Raw genomic sequence first — 19,698 nt, 5'->3', positions numbered from 1 at the left:
TCCCAGGAAGTGAGCAGAGAGAGAAGTGTCTCCTGCCTCCAAAGAGGAAATGGCAGCGTTCCCAGAATTCCCAGGAGTAGGCCTTGCCCACACAGAAGTCTCATTGGCTGTGACCCAATTGACGGATTAGACTCCACCCCTTCACTCACAATCTCTCAAATTGACAACCGATTATAGAACTACCACACTAGTCCAATACCTATATTTTTATAAATTAATGTATTTATATAAGTGCCCACCTAAGTTTATACCTCTATCCATAGCTTTGCTTCCTAGACCTTTCTTCTGTTACCTTTTACCTTCCTCCTGCCCCACCATCATGCTCACCCTTTGTCTGCCTCTTAGAAATTCCTCTCAGCCAGATTGCTGTTGCTCCAACAGGATCTCTAAGTCCTTCTCATTGTTGATTTTAATCCCCTAGTTGTTCTCCTGTCTATGGCGTTGTTTCCTCACACTCCCTTCCCCCGCCTCCTTCTCGCCCCAAGTCTCTGCAGAACCTTTGGTCCCTTTACGTTCTCCTTGGGCTTGCTTCCCAGGCCTATCTTATATAGGTAGGCAAACCAAAAATAATGTAGACAATACAAAAAGAAAACAAAAAATTGAATAAAAAGGGAAAAACTATATATAATAACTAGCCAAAAAACACCCTTAAAAAGCATAGATAATTATAGGTCTGTCTGCTGACCTTTATGACTATCTGCCCACTGGTTCTGGGGGGTTGCAGATACTGACCTTCCTGGCCTGAAGTCTATTTTGAGGGCTCCTCTGGGGCTTGGTAGCTTGGCTTTTTCCTCCGATTGCTAGTCTGCTATATTCTCTACTTCCTTAGCCCCACTGTGGGGGTGGTCATGTGCCCCCAGTATTGTCCTCTGCCATGGTATGTTCCAGTGAGGGGACACCATGTCTCAAGCAGTTGTTGGCCCTACAGTCTTCTCTGTGCCTTAGCGTCTCCATGCAGGGACGTCATCCTCAGGACTTGAGGTACCAGTATGGGGCCTAGTCTCTTGCTCTTTTTCCTTCTTGGTTTGCTTCGGCATGGACGTGGGAGGCAGAGTCCCCTCTCCACAGCCTGTAGGTTTAATGTTGTCCTCTGTAGCACATAATTCTAGGTGAGGGTCAATTTCGCTCTGATTGGGGCCAACCCTGTAGACCTCTTTGTTCATGAGTTCCTCCATGTGGTTACATTGCCCTACAGGTTTGGGGCGCTGTGGTGGGATTTGCACTCACACGCCCAGTTCTCTGGAGACATAAAAGATACCCTCCCCCTGGGTGGATTAGAGCCCTACTCCCCCTGTGTCATTGTCTCCCACTTTTTTTTCTCCCTGTTCTCTATCCTCCTACCCCTTTCCCCTTCTTTGTGTTGGAATGACATGTACATCCTTGGGTTTAGCCTGCCCCGCCCCTACCAATTGCCTGTACCCCAGCCTGTAAAGTGTAAGCCGAATGGCTTTTCTTCTACACATACTGTGCTGATTATACTTCCCTCAGTGATGCTGTACTTGTCCTTTTCTGACTGGATAACTTCGCTTAGCATAATTTCCTCCAACTCTTCCCATGAGACAATGTCCTTCAGGAGCTCATCAGTGCTTTTCAGTGATGCGTAGTACTCCATTGTGTGTATGTGCCAGAGTTTTCTAGTCCACTAATCTGTGGAGTGAAATTTAGGTTGTTTCCAATTCTTTGTGATTGTGAACTGCGCTGCAATACACATTGGAGCACGGATAACTGGTCTTTGTCTATTTATTCCCTCTTATGGATATATGCCCAGTAGACAGATTGCTGAGTCATAAGGTAACTCATATTTAATTTGCTTTAAGTATCACCAGATGTCTGTGGCTGTATGTAGCTACACGACCACCAGCAGTGGAGGAGAGTTCTTATCTCGCCACATCCCCTCCAACATTTGTTGCTCTCTGATTTTCTGATACGGACTATCCTCAAGGGCATTAGGTGGTATCTACCAGTTGTTTTAATTTGCATTTCTATGATGGCTAATGATTGGGAACATTTTCTCATATATTTATTGGCCATTCGGGTCTCCCGTTCAGGTGTTTTGCCCACTTCCTCAGGCGATTAACTGTTTTCTTGTATTTGCAGGCTAGGAGAGTATTGTAGATTTTAGTAATAAGTCTTTTGTGTCATTGCTAAATATCCTCGCCTGGTCTGTGGGTCCTCTAATTATCCTCTTGGTGAAGTCTTTCGATGCACAGAGGTGTTTTAGCCTTAGTATATCCCACTTGTCGATTCCAGCTACATCTGAGTGTGTATCTTTCCCTATTTCAGTTAGCCTATGCATTTTCTGCCACAAGGTTCTTATTAGGTTTGTCTTGGTTGCTTCGTTGATGGTCTGATAGTTTGGGTTTTCCTTCTGGGTCTGTGACCCACCTGGAGTTTGTTCTTGTGCATGGGGTGAAGTAAGGATCTTGTTTCCAGCACCACTTGTTAAAGAGGGCATCCACCTCCCACTTGATGCTTTTGGAGCCCTTGTTGAAGTTCGGTTGTCTACATGCTGATGGTTTTATTTCTGAGTTGTTTGTTCTTTTCCATTGGTCTGATTCTCTGTCATTATTCAAGTACCATGCTGTTTTGACCACTGTGGCTGTATACTAGACGTTAAAGTCAGGTAATGTGAGCCCTCTAACTTTATTCTTCTTTCTGAGGAGTTAGCTGCTAATTCTGTTTTTTTTTTCCCTCTCCATATGAAATTGGTAGCCAGCTTTTCCAATTCTTTGATGAAGGTTGTTGGTAATTGATCGGGGTAATGTGAGACGTATATCCTGTCTTTGGTGAGATTGACATCTTTACTATATTGACTCTTCCAATCGACGTGCATATGACATTCTTCTATTGGTGGAGGTTGCTTTTGGTTTCCTGTAGTAGGGTTCTGTAGTTTTCCTTGTATAATTCTTTCAGGGTTTTTGGTTACATATATCCCTAGCTGTTTCAGTTTGTCCTTGGCTATTGTGAAGGGTACTGCCATCTTGATCTCCTCTTCCGCGGTTTTGTCCAATGTATACAGCAAGCCAATAGACTTCTGTTTGTTGATTTTGTGTTCCGGCACTCTTCCATATTCCTCTATCACTGCCAGTACTCCTGTGATAGAGCTTTTGGAGTTTTCAAGGCATAGAATCGTGTCATCTGAAAATGGCGATAGTTTTACCTCCTCCCCTCCCAGATGGATAGCCTAATGTCCTTCTGCTGCCTTATGTTGTTAGCTAGGACCTCCAATACAATGTTGAAAAGAAGTGGGAACAAGGATTTATCTGGTACCCCTTTTCAGTGGGATTGTTTTGGTCTTTTCTCCATTGATTATGATGTTGGCAATTGGCTTTTTGTAAAAATCTGCTGTTAACTTGAGGAATTTTTCATCCAGTCCTTTCTTCTTGAGTGTCTTAATTAGGAATGAATGTTGGATGCTTTCAATTGCGTTTTCTGTGTCTATCGATATTATCATGTGTGTTAGTCTGGGTAGACTAGAGAAACAAATTCATAGAGACACTCATGTGTATGAGAAAGAACTTAATAAAAAGAGTAATTGTGCATTAAGAAAACATCCCCGCCCAGTCCAGATCAACTCCAAAAGTCTTATACCAACCTAAAAAGTCCTCTTCAGACTCACGAGATACATGCAATGATGCCGAATGCAGGAAGATCACAGGCCAGTGGGTGGAAAGTCTTGTGGATCCAATGGTGGTGGAAGCATCTTATTGTTGGCCTGGGTCTTCTCCTGGCTCCTCCAGCTCCAAGGCTCTGGATGCCATCAGCATAGCTCCAGGTGGCTTGTCAGCAGGAGGGTCTCACAGGGCGTGTGCATGTGTCCCACCTCCAGTGAGCTGTTTATTTCCTTAGCGCCCCCAATGAGGTAATCAATCTGTGACCTTATTGACAGGCTAATCTCAACCACTTCACTCTTAACAGTCTCAAATCCACAATAGATATTTTAACTAGCACATTTATCAAGCACTTTTGTATATATGATTCCATCATCATGGCCAAAATGTTTTCTTTCTACTTGAGTCCATGGTATCATCTCCTCTTTTTTCCCCTCCCACCCACCCTTGTGAACCTTTGATACTTTATAAATTATTTTTATTTTCATATATTACACATCTGCTGTCTCCCTTCACCCAGGTTTGTGTTGTTCCTCCCCCACTCGGGAGGGGGGGTGTTGTACCTGGGTCATTGCAATCAGTTCCCCCTTTCTCCCCCTTCTCTCACCACCTTCCCTCTCACATCATGATCTTGCTACTCTCATTACTGATTCTGAGGGGTTTATCTGTTCTCAATTCTGTTTTGATGAAAGCTCTTATCTGTACCAGTGTACATGCTGTGTTCTAACCAGATTTGTAAGAAAGAACTGTGGTCATGATGGGGAGTAAGAAGCATAAAAATATTAGAGGAACGTTGTGTTTTATTGATGCTCTATTGCACACTGGCTGGCTTGTCCCTTCCTTGTGACCCTTCTGTGAGGAGATATCCAATTGTCTACAGATGGGCTCTAGGTCTCCATTCCGACCCCCCTCATTTGCATCGGAATGATTGTATGGAGTCTTCTGATGCCTAATACTTGATCCCATCGACATCTCATGATCATATGGGTTGGTGTGCTTCTCCAATGTGGGTTTTGTTGCTTCCCTGCTAGATGGCTTCTTGTTTAACTTCAAGCCTTTAAGGCCCCAGACGCTCTATCTTGTAATAACTGGGCACTGTCAACTTTCTTCACCACATTAGCCTATGCAACCATTTTGTCTTCAGCGATTGTGTTAGAAAGGTGGGCATCATAAAATACCAGGCTATTAGAATAAAGTGTTCTTGCTTTGAGGGAGGACTTAAGTAGAGGCTCAATGTTGGTCTGATACTTTAATACTTCAAATGAAAATATATGTACATAGACCTACGTACTTGTATTATAAGGAGAATAATACAAAGTGAGGCACCTCTGAGTGGTCGTCCCCTCCATCCCCATACCCCTCCTCTCACACTCCTCACTTACTGGTTCTCTGCAGCTAATCTTATACTGCTTTTGAACTCATACAACTGTCTTCTTTTCCTTCGATGGTACACTTACTCTTGGACACTGCCATTGAGTCAATGCTGACTCGCAGCGACCCCCTCTGCCTCCCTGAGATTGCCACTCCCTACAGGAGTAGAAGCCCAGTCTTCCTCCAGACCAGCTGTCTGGCGCATCGCAGGTGAACACTTAGCCACTACATCCCAGGGCTCCCCTTGAAAGTCATATCGATCAATAGATCATTGGGTGTACCTACCTTCTGCTTAATCCAGCCTCGAGGAGCCCACGGGATGCACTAGAGCTCCCATGGGGCTTCCTGGGCCGTCAACTTGAGCAGAGCAGAATCCTGGCCTTACCTCGACCTTTTAGCCCCATCCAACTGCACCCCAAACCCCTAACACCTGTTGGGGGGTTTCCATCCACGCACCTGTCAGTTCGTGAACACACACTTTAACCAAAGGACCTCATTAGCCCTGTAAAATAGCGTTAAACTTTGCTATACTCTTAAAGAGAACAGCACAAAAATCTACCAAACCTCGCACAGAATAGGTATGTTGCATCCTCGCGCCCTGCAGTGGCTCAGAGTGAAATTGTAACCCATCCAGTTTTGTGCCTTTCTCCTCTGGCAAGCACATCACCAGGCTTTTCTGGACTTTAAATTCAATAGGGGCCCCTGGCAAGTGCAGGCGGGGAGTCTGTAAGGGGATAAGGGCCCCCAAGAAGGCAACTAGTGGGGCTGGGCTGAGAGCTGGGCAAGCTTTCAGTGCAGGTGCTGTAGAAGGGTACTTGCCCCAGGGTGGGGTGGGAGGGAGACCTGAGGGCCGACCTCTTTCTTCACCACTCCCCCTAATTTTATACCTCTCTCTGCGTGGTTCTCAACCCTCGGTCTTCTGCTGTTAATTTCATAGCACTGTCTCCTTTTCCTTCGATTGTACACTCATTCCTGCACACTAACCTTAAGACAATGGTATCTTGGGGTCTGTTTTCTATTTGTTGTCCTCTGGGTGGCGTTGTTCCATGTGCATGTCTCTTAGTTTTGCTCGCTGAGTGCTGTTCCTGTGCCCATACTGGGTAAGCAAGGATCTTTTGTAGTGCTGGGTTTCTTCTAACGTCTTCTTTGAAATTTTGCTTGTCTGGGAAGACTCTTACTTCTCCTTCTATCTTGATAGATAATTTGTCTGGGTAGAGTATTCTTGGGTTTCTGTTATTTTTCTTAAAATTTTGGAATATGTTGCTCCACTCTCTCCTCCGCTTCATAGTGTCCACTGATAGGTCTGAGCATATTCTTATTTGAGAACCTTTACAGGTGACAGATTGTTTTTACCTAGCTGCTCTCATGATTGTTTTTTTCCCTTCAAAATTGGATACTTTAACTGTTATAAGCCTTGGTGACTTCTTCTTGGGATTCAGTCTATCTGGTATTCTTCCCACCTCCTGGATGCTTCCCTGGTTTTCATTCATTAAGCTGAGGAAGTTTTCCTGGAAGAATTCTGTCCCTATTTTTGCCATTGACTTTTGGTTTTGTCTTGTTCGGGTATTCCAAGTATTCTAATGTTGTTCCTCTTCTTAGCATCAAACAAAAGGTGACCAGACATCCCGCTTTTGGCAGGACAGTCCCAATTCTTAACAAATTTTCCCATGTCCTGCGGCATTTTTAAAAAGTCCCGATTTTTTGAAAGAATGCATGAAAAGCTAGGGTATACGGTTTTCGGCTGCCATGTGGCAATTTCACCAGGATATGAGTTTTATCAATGGTGTCCTGCTTTTGTCCAGCTTTACCAATTTTAAAATCTGGTCACCTTAATCAAACATGGCTCTCAGGATTCTTAGGCTTCTCTGATTATCTTATTTGACTGCTTGTCCATATGTTGAAGTCTACCTGGTTATCCTATGGGTCACTGGTGCAATTCTCTGTTCCTCAAGTCTGTTGACAAAGACTGTGAATGTGCTATTGGCTTTTATTATCTCATCCCTTAGGTCTTATATTTCTCTTTGGTGTGTGACCTTTATCTCCTCTATCATTTCATCCTTTTCCTGTACTGTTTCCCAAATATCCTGTAGTACCCCAAGCAGAATTTTGAAGATTTCTTTCTGTGGCAGATCAATGTCTGCTTCTTCTATGCTCATCATTAGCTCCAGGACTTCTTCTGACATTGCCTTTTTTTCTTGCTATTTTTCTTTGAGGTTGTTGTGACTGATTGCTGCTTGTGTTTTGTTGTTTTGGAGAAGCTTGCCACCATTTTCCAGAGAGTGGAAGAGCACTGGGTTATCTTTGGGAGACTCATAGGAATCCTTCTTCAAACTGTCTGCAGCTAATTACACTGTGGGATCTGGCTACCACTTTATCCTCCTGTACTTCCACTCTTTGCCTAGCCAATCAGTATTCTGTTATTTGGAGTTCAAGTTGGGTGGTCCCCTAGGGGATGGTGGTTGAGTGGTTTTGGACCCAGGTGGATTGCGCAGCACTGGATGACCTCACAGTAAGCCATGGTGGTGTGGCCTCCGGTGACTTGGTGCACTTCAGAGGACATGCGGGGTGCCTGCTGTAAAGGGAATGACGTGGATGGCAGGTGAGTGTGCCTGCTTTAGTTGAGAGGAATTGTCATAGTCGGCGAGATAACTGGGTAGGTTGGGCAGAGGTTCCCACAGCAGTGTGGAGCACTGGAGAGTGTTGGTGGAGTTGCCTTAGGCCGACTGAGGTACTAAGATAGGCAGGAGTAAGTTTCCTCAGCCATGTGGGATTCCAGAGGAGAGGCAGGGGCTCCCCAAACCACATGGCGCTATGTGGAAGGTGGACAAGAGAATCCTCCAGCCAAGCTAAGCACCTCAAAGGGCAAGCAGGTATTTCCCCAGTTTCTTAAAGGATGTTAAGGGTTAGTTGTGAGTTGTTTTGTCATTATTTTATTCATGCAAAAATGTAAACTTTGATCATGATGGAAACTCCGTCTATTCTCAAATAATCAATTGTCACAAAGTATCTTTTTACCTCTTTGATGTTTGGTTTTAACAAGTTGGTGTCTGGAGTTGCTTTTGGAAATTCCTCTGCGATGACCTCCTTAAGTACTCCTCTAGTCAAGCTCTTTGACTCTAGACTCTAATTGCCCGTGTGTGAGATATATTCACCCCATCCCCAGTAATTCTTCAGCCCTCCTTGCATATTCTCCATCATTTCTTCTGTCCGCGCTTCATTTTGTCTATTTCCCTCAACTCTAGCTTTCATTCCTCAAGGTCTCCTTTCAAGGCATGCAAATTGCCCATCAACCTTGAACTGTAACACTAATAATTCAGGGAATGTCTTCATACTCCTCCAGAAGAAAAGAGGGAGGCCAAGGTAAGACATTTTTAAGCAATTATCTGAGGCCACCCACACAGGGATCAGATGAGTAGGAAGGGCCATCGCATCGTGGACACTCTCCTCACTCCTTTTCCTCTGTGCTTGCTCCCCTGGGGCTACAAACACTGCCTACCTCTCAGATCCCCTAAAGTGGAACCACAGTGGAATATTTCATTCTTGGTAGCACAGGGGTATATTTCTATTTACATTAAAAGCATCAATGGTGTTTCTTTACCATCTTTGCTGCACCCCTCACCCCTGGACCTTTTTTGCCATTACCATGATTGATATGTGTTTCCAATTTCAGGGAACAATTACAAGTTGATGTTTCACTGTGATCAGCAAGATCCTGAAGTATTATTCAGAAGGAGAATTCCCAAGTCTTCTGAGCAAGCCAGTCCTAGCCTTAATCAGTTACCCCACCAGGAGCAAGGGGAAAACACAGCAATGTGGCATTCCCGGGTCAGCTCTGCAGTAAGATAGTAAGTGACCAGCCAGTATGGGGGCATGCATGTCCCAAATGGGACATGTGACATTAGATTTCATGTTGTCATTCCTCTTCTAGTTTACAACCTTGTAGGATCAAGAATGGCAGGACGGGATTAATAAATGAGCGAACATTGTCATAACCTATTGCCTCTCTATGTCACCACAGCACCCCCTATCCCAACTCCATTTTCAAGCGGAGAGACAGATATCATAAAGGAGAGCAAGGTAATATGGAGAGAGTGCTAAAAGGTCCAGACACAGGAATGCAGGGGAACAGACAGGATGGAAGCGCTGGTCGTTTCGCCGTGACTACAGTGAGTGTCCTGGCAAAGTGGATGTAAGGGGCAGGGAAACAGTAGGTGGAATTGTGCCGATCCCACGGGAGGACGTTGGGTACACTGTGCGGGCATAGGGAGCTGGTAAAGTGTGCTTTTTCTTACTAGTTGTTTTCAACCTTGATTCATCTAGAGGTATGTTGGCAGATGCAATAAAAAGGAAACAGGCAGGAGGCAGGGACAAAGGGGGAAGGTGGTCTGAAAACGTGTAGACTGCTCACAAGACGATGGAGCAATTCCCCATGGCTTGCTTCTATTTAGTTCAAACTGATGGATTGGAGGAGACAGGGCTGGGTCGGAGACTCTGGTGTCCTTGTCAAAGGGGGAGGCGGGGTCTACATAAAGGAGGCTCTCCCAGAAGCTTAGGAAAGGAGAATCATGCTACGAAAATTGAAGGTGATCATTTGGAAGAAAAGGTTGGAATGTGCAGAAACAGTATTTATCAAGCCCTCGAATCATACACAGGTTAGAAATAACGGACGTTACACTCAGAGTGGAAACACTTTGAAAGCTCTGTGAAAGAAACCAATGCTTGGGTTCCTTTGTACGCTGTTTCCATCATGATAGCGGCCTCTTACATCCTTGCTGATGTGCCTAGGCTCCATGTGGCATAATGTGTTACATGTTCTGGCTGCCAAATTTGTCCCAGGGTCAATACAATGTCTCCTTCACTCTGGCACCGGAGACAACCACATGGCTATAGCACCACTGAAGCATCCAAGCAGAGAAAGGATTCTGGTCTCATGTAGCTCTCCCTGAATTTCACTCTGGGCAAATGCAGGCTCACAGCTCGCAGGCAGGTCAGTGCCAGCGTTGAGCTTGCATTTAAGAATGTCAGAAACAATTTTTTTTAAATACTCATTTTATTAGGGGCTAATACAACTCATCACAATCCGTACATATGTCATCTGTGTCCAGCACTTTAGTACATATGTTGAGTTCATCATTCTTATGATACCCACTTTCCACTTGAGCCCCTCGTGTCAGCTCATTTTTCCCCTCCCTCCCCACTCCCCGCTCTCGCCGAACTTCCGATAATTTATAATTTATTATTATTTTATCATATCTTACCCCATCCAACGTCTCCCTCACCCACTTCTTCGCGTCCGTCCCCCAGGGAGGAGGCCACATGTAGACCTTGTTCTCTGTTCCCCCTTGGTCCCTCTCTTTCCCTCCACCCTCCCGCCATCGGCACTCTCTCCACTGGTCCTGGGGGGTTCATCTGTCCTGGGTTCACTGTATTTCCAGTTCCTATCTGTGCCGGTGCACCTCCTCCGGTCCAGCCGGATATGTAAGGTAGAATTGGAATCATGGTAGTGGGGGTGGAGGAAGCATTTAAGAATCAGAGGAAAATTGCATATTTCATCGTTACTACACTGCACTCCAATTTGCTCCTCACCTCCCCGCAGCCCTTCTGCAAGGGGATGTCCAATTTCCCCCGGATGGACCCTGGGTTCCCACTCCGCAGTTCCCCCCAATTCACTATGTTATGTTTTTTTTTTTCCTTTGGTCTTTGATGCCTGATACCTGACCCCCTCATCGCCTTGTCATCTTACAAGCTGGTGTGCTTCTTCCATGTGGGCTTTGCTCCTTCTCAGTTAGATGGCCCCTTGTTTATCTTCCAGCATGTGGGACCCCAGATTCTGTGTAATTTGACAGCTTGGCACCATCAGTCTTCTTTACCGCATTTGCTTATGTACCTGCTTTGTCTTCAGCATTCGTGTTGGGGTAGGGTGGTGTGCTTCTTCCTTGTGAGTTTTGTTGTTTCTTAGCTAGATGGCCATCTGCTTGTCTTCAAGCCTGTAAGCCCGTAAGTCCCCAGATGCTGTATCATTTGATAGCCGGGCACCATCTGCTTTCTTCCCCACTTTTGCTAATGCACCCCCTATGTCCTCAGTGACCGAGTAGGGGTAGGCTGGTGTGCTTCTTCCGTGTGGGTTTTGTTGTCTCTCAACTAGATGGTGCTTGTTTATCTTCAGGTCACTAAGACTTCAGATACTATATCTTTTGGTAGCTGAGCACCATCAGCTTTTTCACCACACTTGCTTGTGCACCCATTGTCTTCGGTGAGGCCTTGCAGGGCTGGATCAAGGGAAATGTAACCGAGAGGAGTGCCTAAAACTCATATGAAGGCAGAACATGATAGTGGGACAAGAGGAAAGTACAAAGAAACAGAAGAAAGAAGTAGGAGGCAAAGGGTACACATAGAGATGCAAATACAGGCATAAAAAGATGTAAATATATTTATATATGATGAGGGGGAAATAGATCAATGTACATATATTTATAGGTCGAGTATTAAGAAAACAGATGAACAGTGAGCCCCTGCACAAGTACTCCCCAAACACAAGAACACTTTGTTCTAACAATTTGGCAGTCTGAGATGCTCACCTACCTGATATGATCACTGAAGACAATGGGTACACAAGAAAACGTGGTGAAGAAAGCAGATGATGCTACCAACAGATACAGCACCTGAAACAAAATTTGTGATGAAGATAGCAACAAGTTGTGTGTCAGAGTATGGCCAAGGCTAGTAAGGAGCCATTGGGCAGGCGAGGATGGGAATCTCTTGCTTCATGTTGGGTTTCAAAGGTCCTGATATTTAGCCAAATCTCTTGCCTTTTTTGCAGAGCCCTCTCTTTGACATCCCCTCTGCAGTGCCCCAGTCTATGCAGAAGGAGCTGGTGTCAAATAATTGGAAACTGAGCAAAGGAATACCGAATCTAGAGGTGTATGGCCACGCACAGACACACCACCGCTCCTTCCATTGACAATTACCCTCCCAGAACCTGAGGCACAAGCCACTAATCCATATCTCAGTCTCTGCAGGTGACCAAGATAAAAGGAGTAGAGGGCTGCCAGGGAGCTCATGACCTTCCGCAGGAGGTCCACTCACATTCAGGTATACAAGACAGCAGCCATTCTGGGGCATCTGGGTGCAGAGTGGTCTTTGTGGGAGGGGTAGTTAGAGGGAATTTAGGGAAGGGTTGGTGCTGGGGCCAGTTCAGCTGCGCCCTTTAATCCACCTGACCCCTTGTCTCCTATTCTAGAAGGAGTGATGCACCGTGCTGCTGAAATGGGACTGAATGTTTCTACCATTCAGAAGGACACGGCTTCTTCCCTTCAGTTCCTTGAGGAGAACATGCCCAAAGTGAGGCCTTTTGTTTTACTCGTGCTGTGTGTGGTGCTGGGGATGGGGTATCTGGGGTCGAGGGCAGATTTGTCCCAGATGTCACCTCTTGGAGCCTCTTCTCTCACCACAGCTTTTGTCCTTCACCTCGAGCAACTCTAGACGCTACCAGCTGGTTGGCCTGGCCAACATGGGGCAGAAGGATGTCACCATGCAGAGCAGGAACCGCTTAGCAAATCAGGTGAGAAGCAGTCGCCAGAGCACACTGGGAAAGGGAGGAGGCAGGGCTCATTAGGTTGGTGACAAAAGACAGGTGGTAAGGCCTTTTATGGGAGATGGTGTCATTGGGGGTGTAATAGGAAGGGCCCTCCTGGTTCACAGTCCCTGGTTCATGTTTTCTTCTTTCCTTGCAGATGAAGGCTGAAGGGGAGATGGACACAGTGAAGGGACTGGAGCCAGGGGAGATGAGTGCGGGCAGAAAGCCTCTGTGCACCAGCTCTCCGCATAAGCCCAGCGACGTAAGGTCAGTTATGCCTGGTGAAACCCTGGGGACGTGCAGCTACCTTTGACCGTGCAGGATGAGGCTGCCCAAGTCACGTGGAAGAACCACATATCTTGTTCTTTCCCCTCTCTGCTGTGTGCTTAGAGGTCTCCCTGCCTTCCCTCGGCCTGCTCCCTGCTCTCCGCCATTTGTCCACACGTCACCAATCAAGCTTCTCTGGCATGGCCTCTCCTGAAAATGCTCCCCAAATCAGAGTTCCCTGGTCCTCTCCAGGACAGGGGGTGTGCACACAGTGCCCAGCTTCCCCTTGGATGTTACCTTGAGTCAGACCATGTTGCCCTGGGCAGTGACGTCACCTCATGGCCAGGGAGTCCTACTTAGAGAGGTCTTACTCACCCTCTACCCTGATGGGGCCTTCTTTCCCCATGTTGAATGAAACTGCTGCTCTTTCCCTTGCTTCCAGGGGCTCCCCTGCCCTCTCTCCAGTTGTCCTGGGGATTTTCTGCCCCATGCTGAGGACTGGGCCCATGGTTGGCTGTATGATGACATGTGTTCCCCTAGCTCAAAGATAGGAATTGGGCCTTGCTGGGGGGAGAAAGCTGGACTCGCTGTGTGAGAAGTGGGTCACCTGCAGTGAGCAGAGGGCATGCTGAAGCAGGTGGGGAGTGTGTGAGGCTGGAGGCATAACCAGGTGTGGAGACAGGAGGCATTGAGCCCTCCCAACAGCATGGGGAGCCATCCTGCATGGAACTTCAGAAGAGCCCTGGGTCGTCGAAGGCAGCCCGATTCCTCAGACATGGGACCAACTAAGGGAGGCCCAGTTGGACAGAGGCCACCAGAAAAGATAGCAGTGGTGCTCTCAAGAGAGGCCACAGACCCTCCAACCCCTGCTCTGCAGTCACCTGAGCCTTTCCTCCTGGGGAACCTCTGCTGCCCCATGGCTGCTGCTCTTCCCATGCCCACCTCAGAGGGGGACACACAGGGGACCAAGGACCTGCTTTCTATTCCATGGGCAGATGAAGGATGAACAGAGTGGCAGCAGAGGGGATCATTTCCCCATCCTTGCTTCTTTCTCCCCAGTGCCCACCCTTCACAACTAACTTCACCTCACTTGTCTTCCTTTAACGAGTTCTTCGTCTCCAATGGACTGTGTCTCCCCTTCTCACCACGCCATTCCTTCAGTGTCTTTCTGTCCTGATTCTCTCCCTGCCTCCTTATGCTGCCTCGCTCATCAGCCTGAGCAACATTCTGCGGCAACCCTAGGGGATGTCCTGGGCTTGTCCACAGTCAGGCCTGGCAGAGCATTGGACATCTGGTGTAGTAGAATAACCCTGGACCTTCTCTCATGCCCTCATTCTTTGTAGACTTCTTTGAGAACCTGCAGGGAGGGATATGAGGTAGGGAGGAATGTCTGCAGCCTAGCCTCTCATGATGCTTCTGTGTCACTAGAGGAGGGGCCAGGACTGTCCCCATGGGAGCAGCACACGAGGAAGGAGAGGAGGAGAGGGGCATGGAGAGGGGCAGCCCCCAGTTCCCTGTCTGGGTGAGTCCATGGGGGAGGCCCCAGTGTCCATGACGGGTGACATTGAAAGGTCGGTGAGACACACATATCTCTGTTCCTGTGCAGGTGGGCTTGTTTCAAACAAGGCGGCAAGCTCTGATGTTCTTTTTTGCCTTGACATTCCACAGTGACCTCCTGGACCTGTTCCCCAAGTTATTAAGCCTGGGGAGAATATTAAGTTTTCCTTGACTACTCTGTCTGCTACATAATGCTACCCACATCCTGCCCGGAATCCCATAGACCCTGTCCAGAATAGCTGTTTGGCTCTTGCCCCTAATCTCCCTGAGAAAGAAAAACCCGTGGGGAATCTGATAGAGCACAAGGACTTTCTCTGCCCTTCTCCACCAGCACGTGGTCTTTCTGGTGAAGACCCCATGAGAACGATGCCCATGGAATGTCTAGGGCCCGTTACCTTTTGGCTTTTACCCTAACCTCTGACCCATTCATCTTTCCTGTGACCATCCTTTTCCCTGACAATCAACTGCCCCACCCCCAACCTAGTCAGCACTGCTGACATCTTTCTCTCCACGGGATGATCCAGTGCTGCCCCCACCTCTTTTCTCTGACATTGGGAATGACAAGAAGTCACCATTCTGCAAGGTGAGGCGGCAGGACCAAGCAGGGCTTGAAGGGGTGGGTGAGGAGGGCATGGAAGCTAAGGTGCTGAAGTCCATGTTCATTCCAGGGGAGTGTCTTTGGATCAGAGACCCTGAAGGATCTAGTCTGGAAATTCCTGACACAGTAAGAACTCCTTGGGCCTGAGGTGGCTTACACATTGGTGAGGGCAGGGGGGTCTGTTACATCTCTAAGGAGTCTTTGTTTCTGCTCAGGTATTACAGAATCTATGATGATGGGGACCGACAGGGCCTCCTGAGTGCTTACCATGACAATGCCTGCTTCTCACTGACTACTCTCTTCCACACTGAGGATCCATCCCGGTGAGTATCTCAGACCAGACGACAGCCCTGGACTTCTGACTGCCCAGCACATTCTGACCAGTCCCCACCTCCTATTCCTGCTTTCTGCCTAGAATCAGCTGCGGCAAGTCCTCCAAGGACAGCGGGGCTGTGAAAGAGTTCAAGGACATCGGTATGTGTGTCAGAGTGAAGATAGGATGGGGCGGGAGGAGTGAAAGGGTAAAACACAGGGACCCAGTGAGTGAGGCAGCCCTTGACCATCTCTTGACTTTGCCCACAGGCCTGTGTGTTCTGTTGGTGAAACGCACAAAAAGTGAGATTGTTGACTTCCTTAGTATGTTGCCCAAGACCCAGCATGACCTCAGCTCCTTCGTGGTGGACGTGGGTGCCCAGATGGTGAGCAGTGGCTTCTGGCCTGGTCCAGGGACAGAGGACACAGGTGGGTAGGACAGGGAATGGGTTCCTGGGAGCCTGAGCTGTTTTTCTCTTTCAGAGAACCACGCTCTGTTTTTCTGTCCGTGGGAAGTTCAAGGAGAGTGAGTGTCTGCCAAGTTTCTCCCCCTTGCTTCCCACTGTTCCCACACAGAGGTCTACAGGCTTCCCTACTCCCTTAACATTCCCTTTATACTGTCCAGCTCCAGCCTGCCCCTAGCCCAGTTCACTTTTGACTGACCCACAGCCATGACGGCTTTCCTGACTTAACACAGCCCAGGTGGTAGAGGCACAGGACATAGAGTGTGTTGGCTCTCATCATGTACCCTCACAATGGCCCCCTGGGGCTCCTGTTTAACCTCCTGGTCAACTCTTTTGCAAAATAAGGCTAGTAATATCCCTCTCTTGGGCTACTGTGAAAAATATGGCAAATGCACTTGTGAAGAGATTATCACAGGGCATGATGCAGAGTAGAGAACTTATCAACTGGAAGAGATCGGACATCTTGTTGTGCCTCCCACCCCCTCCCACCCAAATGCAGACACCATCCTGAACCCCCAGGGAGAACTGTCCCTTTGTGGCATCCTCAGGGTGCCATGAGATACAAACACCATTGCTGAGTGTGTGAAGCATGGGGACACTAACTGGCTGTGTTGTGCTTTGTCCTTGAAGCCGAGGGTCTGTGTGGCCCTCCTCTCTGTGCCTTCACGCGGACCTTCCTGTTGAGGACTGGCAGTGATGCCAGGTCAGTGCTGGGTTTTGGCTCCCAGAGGGAACACCCTTCCCACACAATGGCCAGAAGATGGGATGGTGACACGGGGTTCCTCAGGATTTCCCCCGGGTTGCAGAATCCAAAAAGATAGATCCCAGGAGCACACAGTGATAGTGGTTGAGAGTGTAGGCTGTGATATACTGGTTTCGCCCCCTGACTCCTGCTTTCACTAGCTCTGTGATATTGGACAAGTTACATGACTTCTCTGTGCCTCGGTGTCTGTATCAGAATATGAGGATTAGAATGACCAACCGGTTGGGCTGATGTGAAGGAAAAGGCAGGCATGGAACTCTCTCTGGGGTGGGGAAACCTATCCACCCAGTGATGGTGGCAGACAGTTCTCCAAAAGTAGAATCTATTTGAAGGGTAGCAGCCAGAGAGTCACGGAGGCAGGCAGAGGTGTGCATGGTCAGAAAGTGGCTGTCCAGTGTGGGCGTGTTGGTTGTTGGGGCTGTGGGGTTGTTCATGTGTCCAGCTGTCTGAGGCGCCTCCTTTTTGCAGCATATACATCGTTAATGACCAACTGACTGTGACTCATGTGAGTCCCAAAGAACCCCAGAGTTCCTGCTTCTCCCCAGTGCCCACACCCTCCTCCAGCTTTGAGCCCACCACGTCCCAGGAGCAGCAGGAAGTGCAGTAGGCCCTCTCTCCGGGTTCTGGTCTCAGAAGTGAGTGTGGGGTGGGGTGGGATGGGAGGAGCTGGAGAGTGAGTGAAAACCTCTCAGGTAATGCAGTTTGCTTCTTTATTTCCCTCATGGTCTCTCTGGACCTCGTGCCCACGCTGTGCCTATGAAGCCACCTAGTGGTTTACAGCAGGTGCTCAGGCCTCTTGAAGACCATGGACCCTGTGCCTTTGAGGACAGACACACGTGTCTAGGAGTTTCCCCCTTACCCACCATCGGCTGCTTTCTTCACAACAACTGTGCTTGGAGGCAGGTTTAAGATGAATAGATTAGTAAGGCATCTGTGTGCTCAGTGTTTCCAGGTCGGTCCTGGTGTGTGTAGCCTGTCCTTCCTCCACTCCAGGTACCTCCATGACAACCACTGGGATCACACCAGGCCTCACAGAGTTTTGCTGTGTCCACAGCCAAGCCTTGGACTATAGGCCCAGTGAGCAGAGACAAGGTGGCCTGGGGGTGACACTCAGGCGTCCTGGCTCTGAGGATGCCTGACTCCGCCCTTGCCCCCGCCCCCACAAACCTGTGATGGATGCATTTCTAAGGGACGCACAGCCCTTGCAAGGACAACTCCACAGTAGCCAAGCTTCTGACCACCTTCTTCATCCTTGTGATTCGCTCTCTGTTATGCCACCCAACTCTCTGTAGCTTTAAAATAAAGAGTGATGTTGTTTGTTGTGTGACGTCTACGCAGCGTCTGTTGGAGTCGTGCAGCATTACCACTGCCCCACCGCGTACCCCCTACAGGGGCTGATGCTGCACTGGAGCATGGAATCCTCCGAAGAACATACAATGAAACCTCCAAAGGACCGGGTTCTTGTCATCTTTGTCCTTATCCTGTCCCTGTTTCCCCTGGCTATTGTTTTATGTATTTGTTCTACGCTGTTTCACTGTCCGTTTTAAAGATAAACTGCGATGCTCTTTGTTATGTGAAATCCCTGCAGCGTCCATGTGAGGCATGCATGATCATCCCTGCCCAGTAGATTACATTCCATGTGGGTTGGCGCTGCACTCGAGCATTGAATTCTCTGAAGAACATCCGATGGGAAACTATGAGAGCAAATGGCTAGGATGGGGAATTCCGGGAAGGCTGCTCTCTGGGACTGCCTTGGACTTGATTCTCAAACAGCAAGAAGAAAGATAAGGAAGATAATATGGGCTGAGCAGTCTATGCAAATGAACAGCCAAGGCAGTGGTCTTTTTTTGAAACAGTTTTCTTGGCACGTAATCCACACACCCCGCCATTCAATTGTTCAACTGATTGTACAAGAAGACTTCTACAATCGTTAACACAATTATAGAACAATTTCTTTTTCTCTGTACTCATTCTTGAAATTTTATTTCAATTTTCACAAAAATATACGCAACAAAACATCCCCAGTTCAACAATTTCTACATCTCTTATTCAGTGCCATTGATTGTGCGCTTCCTGTTGTACAAGCATTACTATTATCCCTCTCCAAATTTTCTTTTTTTCTCTCTTTCTATGAACATTTATTTTTATAAAAATCATTTTATTAGGGGCTCATACAACTCTTATCACAATCCATACATACATCAATTGTGTACAGCACATGTGTACATTCATTCCCCTCATCATTTTCAAAACACTTACTCTCCACTTAAGCCCCTGGCATCAGCTCCTCATTTTTCCCCTCGCTCCCCACAACCCTCTCCCTCATGAACCTGGATAATTTATAAATTTTTTTTTTCACATCTTGCACTGTTGGACATCGCTCCTTCACCCACGTCCATCCCCCAGGGAGGAGGCTACATCTAGATGCTTGTAATCGGTTCCCCCTTTCCAACCCACCCTCCAAGTATCACCACTCACAACACTGGTCCTGAAGGGATCAACCGCCCTGCATTCCCTGTATTTCAAGTTCCCATCTGTACCAGCGTACGTCCTCTGCTCTAGCCAGATTTGTAAGTTAGAATTGGGATCATGATAGTGGGGGATGGGATGGGGTATGGGAGGGGAGGAAGCATTTAGGAACTAGAGGAAATTGGATATTTCATCAGTGCTACATTGCACCCCGACTGGCTCATCTCCTGCCCGCAAACTTTCTGTAAAGGGATGTCCAATTGCCTACAGATGGGCATTGGGTCTCCACTCCGCACTCCCCCCCCATTCACTATGATACGGTTTTTTGTTCTGATGAAGCCTGATACCTGATCCATTCGACACCTCGTGATCGCACAGGCTGGTGTGCTTCTTCCATGCGGCCTTTATTGCCTGTGAGCTAGATGGCCACTTGTTTGTCTTTGAGACTTTGAGACCCCAGACGCTTTATCTTTTGATAGCCGGGCACCATCAGCTTTCTTCACCACATTTGCTTTTGCACGCGCTTTGTCTTTGGCGATCGTGTCAGGAAGGTGAGCATCATAGAATGCCAGTGTAATAGAAAAAAGAATTCTTGCGTTGAGGGAGTGGAGGCATGGAATGGAGGCCCAATTTACATCTGGTGCCTTATTACTAAACCTATAAATATATGCACAAAAATCTATTTCCCTATCCTCATATATAAATATATT

At 47.6% G+C, this 19,698-nt stretch overlaps 1 protein-coding gene across 1 annotated transcript in view; it reads left to right on the top strand.

The window, feature by feature from the left end:
* The first annotated feature begins 11,692 nt into the window (after positions 1 to 11,692).
* Positions 11,693 to 19,698, top strand: part of LOC123521716 (nuclear RNA export factor 1-like) — an 18,428-nt gene continuing 10,422 nt past the window's right edge. The window contains exons 1-12 of the mRNA XM_045290577.1: positions 11,693 to 11,705; positions 12,223 to 12,323; positions 12,436 to 12,543; positions 12,716 to 12,820; positions 14,867 to 14,965; positions 15,051 to 15,106; positions 15,196 to 15,303; positions 15,396 to 15,454; positions 15,563 to 15,678; positions 15,776 to 15,818; positions 16,387 to 16,459; positions 16,988 to 17,154. Coding sequence (XP_045146512.1) covers positions 11,693 to 11,705; positions 12,223 to 12,323; positions 12,436 to 12,543; positions 12,716 to 12,820; positions 14,867 to 14,965; positions 15,051 to 15,106; positions 15,196 to 15,303; positions 15,396 to 15,454; positions 15,563 to 15,678; positions 15,776 to 15,818; positions 16,387 to 16,459; positions 16,988 to 17,126 — 1,020 coding nt within the window. The 3' untranslated portion in view covers positions 17,127 to 17,154. The remainder of the gene's footprint in view (positions 11,706 to 12,222; positions 12,324 to 12,435; positions 12,544 to 12,715; positions 12,821 to 14,866; positions 14,966 to 15,050; positions 15,107 to 15,195; positions 15,304 to 15,395; positions 15,455 to 15,562; positions 15,679 to 15,775; positions 15,819 to 16,386; positions 16,460 to 16,987; positions 17,155 to 19,698) is intronic.

The sequence above is a fragment of the Echinops telfairi genome, unplaced genomic scaffold (assembly GCF_000313985.2).
Source record: "Echinops telfairi isolate 266 unplaced genomic scaffold, ASM31398v2 ScPeMD7_44;HRSCAF=162, whole genome shotgun sequence".
Taxonomy (NCBI): Eukaryota; Metazoa; Chordata; class Mammalia; order Afrosoricida; family Tenrecidae; genus Echinops; species Echinops telfairi.
This window is presented reverse-complemented; position numbering and strand designations above follow the sequence as displayed.